Below are 10,982 nucleotides of genomic sequence, written 5' to 3' on the forward strand. Positions count from 1 at the left end.
CACTAGAGACCGACTTTCGGCCACAAAGACATGGGCGACCAGATAACTGATTTAGTCGTTTCCGGGAGAATTAAAAAACTAAAATTTAATGATTTACGTTATGAATCATTTATATTTGTCATTCGCTGAAGGTATAAAAGGTAGGCTAAAAGTAGGTTGCGCAGTAAATCTTGAGTTTGAAATGCTGGTAAGTGATGTTAGACCTCCAGGATTATCCTCTGACTTGTTCCGTGGTTTCTATTTTTGCCTCTATTCCGTTTAGTTTTATTATTAACGGTTAGATCTTAGCGGTGTGACTACGCCTCTAAATAACCGGCTCACGAAGACAGTGTCGTTACCGGGGGATTAGCTCAAATGGTAGAGCGCTCGCTTAGCATGCGAGAGGTAGCGGGATCGATGCCCGCATCCTCCAGCTTTTTTTCTTCTTATTTTTTTCTTCTCGTGGTGAATAACATTTTCATTCACTCTACCAAAGACGTAACAATAAAACACTACGGCGTGGAAATTGCTGCTCTGCGTTTGTATTAATTACAGTTTGAGTTTAATTATCGTCTCAGTATTTTTATTTTTATGTTTCATAGAATTAAACAGGTGAATTAATGAATAAATAATTCTATCAGAGAAATAAACAAACCCGTCACCATGGCAAACAACATTGACCAGGAGCTGGAGATGAATTTCAGACGTGAAAACAGGTCACAGGGAGTGTTTGATGGCGTGGGCGGCTTCGACAACGACGTGCCGTTGGTTGGCGGCGAATGGCGGGACGCTAGTGGTGGTGGTCGGAGCCCGGGTCACGGCCAGAGAGGCGCCGTGTCCATCCAGGGCGTCCTGGTGGTGAAGCAGCAGGAGTTGGAGCTGCTCGTTCTCTCGGCTCACGCTCTCCTGTTGCTTCTTTAGAGCTTCCCGTTGCTGCAGGGCGGCGTTGAGGCGCTGCATCAGCTGCTGCAGCTCCAGGAACTCAGACACCTGCAAATCAGTCTGGGTCAAAGGTAAAAAAAAAAAACTCCACCTGTTGTTGCTATGAATGAGAGGATGACGCTGAATGCTACCTTAGCTGCCGTGTTTCTGTTCTGTTCCTCTATGTGGGGTGGTGATAATGATGATGAAGATAAGACTCTTTCATGCTGCCTCTCCAGTTTGCAGCACATCTCAGCCACTCTCAGGACTTTCTCACCCTGAAACATGAAGCAGAGGATGATCTTACTTCCAGCACTGGTCGAGGCCGGCAGCTGCTTGCAATAGCTCTTGTTGGATCTCTCTCTCTTTCCAGTTTATTTTACTTTTTGCTTCTCTTTCTTGTGTATATATTTATCTTTTATACCCTACACTTTTCTGCCCTTTTTGTATGCTGTTGTACTTATTTTTATGAGCTGGGGTCGACGGGTGGAGAAGCAGAGTTCACGTTGACGACCATTTTATGATTTAGACTCTGACACATGTTTTTTTGTCATCTGAACTAACTATCTAAACTAACTCTGCGGCAGAGGGGGAGCTCACCTTGCCGATGACGGCTTGCAGCTTCTTAGCAGTGGCGTCGCTCTGGACAGTGAGCTCGATCAGCTGATTTCTCGCTGCTGTGCGAGCCCGGGTCAGCTGATCCCGAAGCTCATGACACCTCCGGTTCACCTGTTTTTTGGCGGCAGTCAGGTCGTTCTCCATCGAGTTTTGTCCGGTTGTACTGGAGGTCAGCTGGTCCCTCAGCTGGACGGTATTGTCCTGAAAGAGATGGAAGGGAAATCTCTCAGAGGTTGTGGGGTTTTCTCATTTCAGTTCAGGGGCCACATGCTTTGTTGATCTTCTGATTGGTCTGCTGATCACCAATCAGAGGGCCCTATGGTTGTGTTAGTTGCTATTATTGTAGGAGACCCAGATGCTAACGCCAGCTGAAGAACATGGTTAGAAGATGATGACAGGAGCTGAATGTGGGGCTGAGAGTTTTCTGACCTGCAGCTTCTTGTTTTTCTTCAGGTAAACGTCGATCTTCTTCTGGATTTCGGACTCAGTCTTTTCCAGCTGTTCTGAGCGTTGGATGTTCTGCTGCAGAGCCTCCTGGTCCTGGTAAGTGCTGTGCTCATTCTGCTCGATGGTCTTCAGATCTGCCATCTGTCACAGAGAGAGGAATAGGCCTCAGCAGACCCTAACATCTGACACACAGGACTGCAAGATAAAGTAGAAGCCATTACACCTTCACTGGAAATGAAGTGGAGCTCCCCCTGGTGTCTGACTACAGTAGAGGTCATAAACCCAGCCCCCTCCATGTTAGTGGGAGGGACTTGGGTCAAACTAAAACACTAAAGTGCAGGACAGGTACATTTCAGGCAGTTTATATTATGTTGATGTATGTTCTAGTGTCTCAAAAGTTTCATTTTAGCTACTTATCATGATGATTGCTCAGACCCTGGATCCAAACTCTCATTTTTTCTACAGTCCATAGTCTGACACATAAAGATCAGAAGGAATAGTTTTCATCTCCTACCCCTTCCTCAAGCGCGCTCATATGCAGCGCCAGTTTTTCTTCGTACAGCGCCTGGACTGTGAGTGTGTCGTCTTTGTTTTGCTGCTCTGTGAACAACTTCTGGTTGTGCAATTTGACTCGTTGCTGCTGAGACAGAGCCAGCATCTGCTTCCTGGAAACACACAGGGATTTGGTGGATCACTGTTCATTTTGTTAACGAGCTAAAACTAATATCTTATGATAAAAACTATGATGAAATATTAATGAGACAAGACTAAAATGTTATTAGATGTGATGAGATGTTATTTTTCGGTCTTTTATGTGTCTCCCAGTCATGTGATTGGATGATATCAATTAGCTTTAGCTACCAAAGCTAGCAAGCTGCTGAACATTTGAAGGAGCATCACTCTGATGCTTGCAGGAGAAGCTGTGTCTCCTCAGACTGACCTCTCATCGGTGAACATGGAGCTGAGGTCCTGCAGGCAGATCTCCCACTGCTCCTGCAGACTGGCCAGCCGTTTGTCTTGCTGAGCCCTCAGACTATCCACGTGCTGCAGGTGAGCTTGTTGCACCTGAGCCGCCTGAAGCTCCGCCTCCTCCAGGTCACACACCATCTTCTGCAGCACAGACGGAGAGAGAGAGAGACGACACAGAAAGTCAACAGGTTAACGGTTAATGGGTGAAGACTGGTTCAGCGCTCTCACCTTGATGACGCTGTCCAGGTCGTCCAGCTGCCTCCCAAAAGTCTGCCTCAGAACAGTCAGGTCTTTCCTCAGCTCGGTGTCTCGGGTCTGACGGAGAATCGTCCTCCAGCCTTCATCCAGCTTCAGCAGGTTCACCGCCGTGTTCCTCTGCTCCTTCTGCAGCTTGTCCTGGTCCACACAGAGAGACACGTCCACCGCTCAGTTTCCGTCCACTTTTACCAAGACAGATTTTACAGTAAGTGTCCTGAGTCACCTTCAGAAACAACGTGAGCGTCTCCTCCTTCTTCTTGGCCATCTCCTCCTCAGCCTGAGCTCTCTGCTGCAGGAGCACCAGCCTCTCCTCCTCCGTCTTCACGCCATCCTTCTTCCCTTTCTTCGGCATCGTCTCTCCTCCTCCTCACACTGCTGGTGGTTTGTTCTGATTCTCGACTGCAGCAGAAAACTCTGATATTGTTTGCTGTGATATTTCAGATGAAGTCTGATGAATCTAAACATATTTTTGCCATAGGTTAGCTTAGAGGGATGAGTTCTAGTATTCAGGTCGTTACTCATTCTGGGTGGCAACGTTTAAAACAATCCAAACCGTCAAACTCCTACTACAACCTCACCAAACATCCACATTCAACTATTTACTGACTGCTTCATTTTACACAGGAAACAGCAGACATGTTTAGTCACAGGATTCTTCTCCTTCTTCTTCTTTGATTTTTGGAAGCTTTGACGCTAGACAACCACCATTAAAACAGAAAAGGAAGAGGAATTGAGATTTATGGAAGATCTCGTAAACTCCCAAGGTTCAGGCTCAATCCAATCATTTTATAAATCCCTGGATCGGAACTGATAATGATCAGGACATCCCTAGTAACAGATAACCTCATCGTGGCAGCTCTGTACTCTTTCATTCATTCATTCATTCATTCATTCATTCATCTTCTGTAACCGCTTATTCCTGTGAAGGGTCGCAGGGTCTGCTGGAGCCTATCCCAGCTGTCATGGGGCGAGACAGGGAGCCAGTCTATCGCAGGGCTAACACAGAGAGACAGACAACCATTCACACTCACATTCACACCTACGGCCAATTTAGAATCACCAATTAACCGGAGTACCCGTAGAGAACCCGCTCTCGAGGCGTCCTTGAGTGTCTTTACCTCCCACATAGCAAAACTGGTCTGGCCCAGTGATGGACCACACAACCCACTTGCACTTGTCCCACATGCACGAATGAATTACGGTCCTTTAGTGGGCCACATCTGGCATCCAAAATGTGGGCCACATAAGGCCCATAACTCAGCCAAACTGTACAACCAGAGCTGGCCCTAATCTGGCCACATCTGGGCCATGTTCGGTTCATATGCCTTATGCCAGTGCCGACTGAATGCCACCTCTGCCAGCTTCACGCCAAATCTGGGCCAAACGTCACTGCTATGTGGGAAATGAAAATGTATTATTATTATTATTATTATTAGGGTCATATTACAAACAAAGACAAAGCAGCAGATTGTCTCATTATGTAAAGTGACAAAGAAATCGCATTAAATCGCATAAAAAAAAAAAAGTAAATAAATAATCCGATTGTCAGAGATCAGAATTTGGTCGGTTCTAACCCGGATGTTGGTTAGCTTTAGCTTCAGCCTCATCGGAAACTGTGTCCACGCCGTCATATTTGTAATTAAGATAAACGATTCGTAGAGAAGAGCTGCATTCACAGCTTTGTTAATAACGTTAGGAAACATCCGCAGACCGATACCTCCGTTGTTTAAATCCTCTAAAGTTAGCTAAGGAGTTAAGCTAGCTGTTTGTTAGCAACGGAAAAGCGTCTTCCGGCTAATTTTAAAGTAGTTTTAAATTAATTACACGCTTTACCGTTTCTGCTGTTTTATATTTTTAAGAGAGATGTGAATTGTATTTATTTATTATGTTTTACCTGCCGGGAAGAACAACTGGAACTCTGTCGACTCAAAACCTCGGCTGCAGTGCGTTTGTGTGGAGTCTCCATGGCAACAGCTACACAGACGATCCGCCATGTTGGACGACCGAAGATCACGTGACAGCTGTTTGTCGGGTGAAATCAAACTTAAAGCTGCTTCGAGGCTCTTCTTCGATTTCTTTCAGATAAAAAGACTCTCGGTCAGCCGAATTAACTATTACCAGCTTATATCTGCTATGTTCCGCTGTATTGACCGACTGATGCCTCTGAATCACATCCATACTTAAAACACTTAAAAACCTGCGGATTCCCGGGCAGGTTCTGAACAGACTCTCTTGTCTGATTTCCTCCAGGGAGCCACTGCTTCCTTTGTATTCCTGTGGAAATGAACCTCCAGAGAAACTTCTAAAAGCAGCTGATCTGTGAGGTAAACATCACACAATTAGAAAATGAAAATCTGTAATAGTTTATGCATTGATTCATTAATTAACCTTTTACTACTTAGCTTAGACTTTTACTGTAAATACAGGACTAGCAGAATATACTTTGACCACTTTATTAGGAACTCCTGCTTTATTTTAATCTTTAACTTTTACATCTTAGCAATAAAATTTATATTAGGGTGAGTTTTTTAAAACATTTTTAAAAATGAGTAACAAATCTTTTTCATACAATGAATATTTTTTATAATCTTTTAAATATTTCTCTGTTCAAAATTAGAAAGTTCTCTTCTTTCTTCTTCCTCTTCCTGTTGTTCTATCTTTCTGTTATATCATTTGAAGAAATATTATTAAAAAATATTATTATTATTTTACGTGCAGACCCATGAACCTCTCTTGTGTGCTAGAGTTCTTCTTCATCTTTTATTTTTAATAGCGATGGGCAAATAAGCCTCAAGGTGGATCACTGCCACCAACTGGACTGGAAAAAATCTAAATTAGATTCTTTTAAAATTAGATGATACAGACAGACAGACAGAACTTCATGTTCTGTCTGTTGTCATATTTGAGAGGCTGGAAAAATGAAAAATCACTAAGAGGGTTTCTGTGTTTACTTGGTTATTACATGTTCAACGCTTTCTGATTGGTCTGATGTAGGACAAGCGAGGCTAGGAATGTCTTGATCGGTATAAGGCTTCAGTGAAGTCTCCCGTTTTAAAGTCGGTTAGCTAGCGTCATAGTTGCCAAAAATAAAAGAAGAAGAGATAAGACGAGAAAAGACTTTAGGAATCAACAGGGGGCCAACTTTAGGACAACACTTGGTTAAGGCCTCCAGTTTAATCTGGGATTCCAGACATCCCTGTCTCTAGTGACACTTTCCACTTCTTCCAGATGGATCCAAAGGCATTCCCAGGCCAGATGAGATATAAAATCCCTCCATGAATTCGGGGTCTCCTCTCATTTCACCTGTAAACCTCCAAAGGAAGGAAACCTGGAGAAATCCTCAGCATGATGTGTGTCTGAGCTCAGCCACCCTACTGAGGAACCTCCTTGTATTCACCATTCGTCTCTACCAGTCCAGTTGAGGGTTGGAAATCAAACTCCTTCTCTTGGGGAAGGAACTCGCTTACAACCACAGCCTCAGACTTTCTGACTCTAACCCCATAAATGTGACAATGTTTTCTTTCTGCTTTTTAAAGTAATTTATGGATGACTTTTGAGATTTAGATGCTTCACTCTGCCCCAACCACCAATTTAAACAGTTGTTGCATGGCAACTGGGTTGCAGCAGTGCCAGATTAGTTTATAATATTAATAATATCACATATTTATAATGTTCTGTGTGTGTCTGTGTTTTCAGTTCTGTGAAACACATGAAACCTTTTATTTCATTCTCCAACGTCCTCCTCTGTCTCTTGTGTTTGTGCAGCGCAGTCTGACAGGAAAACGCCCATATAAGGCAGGAAGGAAGCGATGACGCAGCTGGAAGATCTCCATGTGACGTAGGCCTGTGACGTGTCTCCGGGGGTTTCCGGCTATGGCCGCGCGCCTCGCCTGCGTGGCCGCCGCGTTCCGGGTTCGGCAAGGCGGGACGGGACGCATGAGCCGCACGGACCAGGGTGCAGGTCCAGAGTGAACCGGGACGTCCTGAGGAAGCGCGGAGACAGCGGTCGCCGTGTCTGCGCGCTCACCTCTCTGACCAAATATGGGCTTCCTCCCTGCCATATTTGGGAACGTACGTCATGTAGGAGTCTTTATAAAGCCGGGAATCCTCATTGAGGACTTGACAGAACTCAAGTTCAAGTTGTGAGCGTCGGCACGTGAACACACACTGACCGCCCGCGCGACCGGAAACAAACACCTGGAGTTGTTTACTTTCTCTGATGACGCAGCAGCTCCGTGTCTCCCACCAACATCTGTCTGAACCCCCCCGGAGCTCTTCAGCCTCCAGCCTTGGCTTCCTCCGAGCAGCACCGGCCCCAGCAGAAGCAGCAGCAGTCCGGCTCCCCCCGGGCTTCAGGAGCGGAGTCCGTCCCCGTCCCCCCGCAGGATCAGCTCCCGGAGCGGCTGAGCTCGGCATCCACCACCGCAGCCTCTGACTCCTCTTCCTCCAGAGACATGGCAGCGACCAAAGCGGAGCTGCTCCTGTCCGCCCTGCAGATCTCAGACCCGCTGTCCTGCATGCAGCCGCCGCTCTCCCCGCTGGACGGATACTCGAAGCTGGAGGAGCTGACCATGTTGCTGCAGAACGCCGCGGCCGGAGGCTCCCTGCTGGAAGGAGCCGGGCTGCTGGGCGGAGAGCCCGGGGAGTACGGAGGTGAGAATGTGACGAATAATTAATAATTCAATATAGTAAAAGTGTAAATAGGCAGTTTTTAGAGACACGGAATTTAAATGTGATTTATTGAATGCATTGACACTAACTTATAATCATTAATGAAAGAATTAATGCTTAAATGTTTGAATATAACTCCCTGTTTTTCTGTATCAGGTGTCATTTACCTCTTCTTCTTCTCTTTTAGATGCTCTATTAGACCTCCCAGACCTGCAGAGCCTCCCCCCTCTCACCCCCCGCCTCCCCTCTCTGGCCTATAGTGGCCGCTTCACTTTCGAGCCTTCCACCTCGGCCCCATGCAGCGGCAGTGGTCTGTGGGCAGAGCCTCTGCTCAGCCTGTTGGTCAGCGTGGCGACTCAGCCCCCTGCTTCCTGTAGCTTCTCCAGCTCTTCATCATCGGACACATCATCATCATCCTCTTCCTCATCCCAGCTGAACTTCAGCTCTGCCAACGTCTCCTCCGTCTTCTCTGCGACCCCAACGTACACCTCCGCTGCTGGGTCTGACCAGCTCCTCCCCCTGGCCGACTCCCAGCCAACCTTCCAGCCGCAGGGCCCCCCTCCTGCCTACCCCTCCTCCAGACTGGGCCTCCAGCAGTCCTCCTTGGGCGTACCAATGCTTCCTGACTACCTCCTGACACATGCACAGCCTCCAGCCTCCGGCGAGCTTGGCCATAACCAGAACCAGGACCAGAAGGCACAGCAGCCTCCGCTCACGCCACTCTCCACCATCAAGGCCTTTTCCTCACAGATCCAGCCGCCAGGCTCCGCCTATCAGCTCACCAGGTCCAGCAAGCCCAGGAAGTCACCAGCAGGCCGACAGTGCAAGACGCCGTCGCATGAGCGGCCATACGCCTGTCCAGCCGACGGCTGCGACCGCCGTTTCTCCCGCTCTGACGAGCTCACCCGCCATGTGCGGGTGCATACGGGCCAGAAGCCGTTTCAGTGTCGCATTTGCATGCGCAGCTTCAGCCGCAGTGACCACCTGACCACGCACATCCGCACGCACACCGGGGAGAAACCGTTTGCCTGCACCGAGTGCGGTCGCAAGTTTGCCCGAAGTGACGAGCGTAAGAGGCACACCAAGATCCACCAGAGGCAGCGGGAGCGCAAGGCTGACAAGAACATTACCACGTGCTCGCCCGCTCACAGCTCCTCCTCTTCCTCTTCCTCCTCCTCCTGCTTCACCTCCTCCTCCTCCACGCTGTCACACGTCTACACCTCCTCGCCGTCCCCACACTTCCACTCCTCCTCCTGCTCCTCTCCAATGGGGAGTTCTCAGCCAGAGCTCTGTTGACGGACAGGAAGTCCCCCTGACCCACCATGACCTCTGACCTCTGACCTCAGACTGATGCTCTCTTAACATGAAGCAGACTTTTTATTTTCATGTGTGAGAGTGTTTGAGGGTCTGTACATAATGTTTACATGTACATATGTTTTGCCTACTGAGTAGGTTCTGGGATGTTTGTATGTTTACATGCAGCTCACTGCTTTTTTACATGTTTCCTCTTTAAAGAATAAAATGTCCAAATCCTGACGCTGCTTTTATTTCAGACTTTACACAACAAGATGAACATGTTAATGCAGACAGGAGGAGCTACTAGCTGGGAGGCTAGGAATCTAGGAAGAACTACTATAAGCTAGGAAGAGCTACTGTTAGCTAGGAGGCTAGGAAGCTCTGATGAACTTTTTTTTAATTTTTCAAAGATGAGTTTCAGTGTCTAGACAGAGTCACATTTTCCTAAAGAGGCGTCAGAATAAAATGATTGATTGATGAGATTTGGGAGCGTTTAATTCCTTACAGGTGAGTGAAGTTTGTGTTGGTCGGCTCTTAAAGAATAAAGCGTCTAAATCCTGACGCTGCTTTTATTTCAGACGTTACACAACACCATATCTGTCCTGCAGGAAGTTCAATTAAAATCTTTATTTGCATTTACAGTGTCTGATAAAAGAGACAATAAAAGGTTCATCCTGTGGATTTTAGTCAGCAGCAAATCCTCCCTGTGTGTGTGTTTCTGTCTTTAGTAGATTGTGGGGACCAAACTGTGGCGAAACACTGACGATGTGGGTCCATGTTGGCCATTGATTTGAATGAAAGGGTCCTCACAAGCATAGAAACACCAGTCTGTGTACGTGTGTGTGCGTGCCACTGGCAGCGAGGCCAGATCCCCGCAGGAAAAAAACAACACCGCTTCAGCCCAAATATGGTCCTTCCTGTCGCTGCAGCGGACGTCCTGCTGCCCATATAAGGAGCTTCCTACTGGCGGCACGCCCAGACGCTGTAAGAACCAGACGGACAGGGAGCGCAGGTTGAACCGGAGAGAGTGTGTAAAAGTATTTAGGCTGCAGAAAACGCACGTTGTAAAACACCTGGGTTCAGGTTTATCTGCAGTGATAAAAATAAATCGACGGAGAGTGGACTGTTGAGACATTTGAAGCGCTGTTTAGCAAAACAAGCTGAGGACTGGGTTACAAACTGCGATATATCTAGATAACAGTCGTCGTGTTTGTCAGCGGTTTCCGTAGTGTAGTGGTTATCACGTTCGCCTCACACGCGAAAGGTCCCCGGTTCGAAACCGGGCGGAAACATGTTTTTTTTTTTTTTTTTTTCTAATTAGTTAATTGAGTGAATGATTACAAGCAACATTATAATCATTTGTTGTGGCATAAACTAAAGGATTGTCCTCTATTATCTTAAAAAAATTGTATTATTTGTTCTTTTTGCAGCTTTAGGTATTGTTAGAGTTTTAAATTGAATTAAACAACATACAGTATATTGTTTGTATGTGTTTATTTCTGTATACATTTCAACTTGTATTCACACTGTTTATTTCTTAATGAATGTTGTCATTTTCATCCTCCATGGGGGAAAATAACTTCATAACAGGAACACTGAACGTGTTACTGTTACATCTGAATTGTTGTCACACTAAATGCATAAGAAAAAACTAACCTTTCATCTCTCTCTCTCTCTTTGCTTAGCGTCGCCCTTCCCTCAAGCTTTTCCAACACAAATACTAAACACTAAACCGACATTCAGCTAATATGTGAAGAACGCAGGAGGTGTCGGAATGACTCCACACAACATGATTTTATGTATACAATGAATGTCAGTCAGTC

General features: G+C 46.5%; 2 protein-coding genes across 3 annotated transcripts; one reads left to right on the top strand and one right to left on the bottom strand.

Annotated features, from left to right (window-relative positions):
• Positions 1-147: 147 nt before the first annotated feature.
• Positions 148-3,808, bottom strand: LOC311501973 (dynein regulatory complex subunit 2-like). Of its 2 annotated transcripts, none has more exons than XM_084564048.1 (8): positions 3,416-3,808; positions 3,163-3,330; positions 2,906-3,075; positions 2,480-2,630; positions 1,948-2,106; positions 1,501-1,719; positions 1,053-1,178; positions 148-969 (listed from the first exon to the last, which is right to left on the bottom strand). In XM_084564048.1, the coding sequence occupies exons 1-8, from the start codon at positions 3,542-3,544 to the stop codon at positions 697-699; spliced, it is 1,395 nt and encodes a 464-aa protein (XP_084420174.1). In that variant the 5' UTR covers positions 3,545-3,808; the 3' UTR covers positions 148-696. The 2 variants fall into 2 exon arrangements, with proteins under 2 accessions (XP_084420174.1, XP_084420173.1); XM_084564047.1 differs by having other exon boundaries at positions 148-981.
• A 3,341-nt stretch (positions 3,809-7,149) lies between these two features.
• On the top strand, positions 7,150-9,585 carry LOC311502337 (early growth response protein 1-like). Its single transcript, XM_084564521.1, has 2 exons — positions 7,150-7,845; positions 8,051-9,585. The coding sequence occupies exons 1-2, from the start codon at positions 7,647-7,649 to the stop codon at positions 9,157-9,159; spliced, it is 1,308 nt and encodes a 435-aa protein (XP_084420647.1). The 5' UTR covers positions 7,150-7,646; the 3' UTR covers positions 9,160-9,585.
• Positions 9,586-10,982: the final 1,397 nt, after the last annotated feature.

The sequence above is a fragment of the Chelon labrosus genome, assembly GCF_963514085.1.
Source record: "Chelon labrosus genome assembly, chromosome: 17".
Lineage (NCBI taxonomy): Eukaryota > Metazoa > Chordata > Actinopteri > Mugiliformes > Mugilidae > Chelon > Chelon labrosus.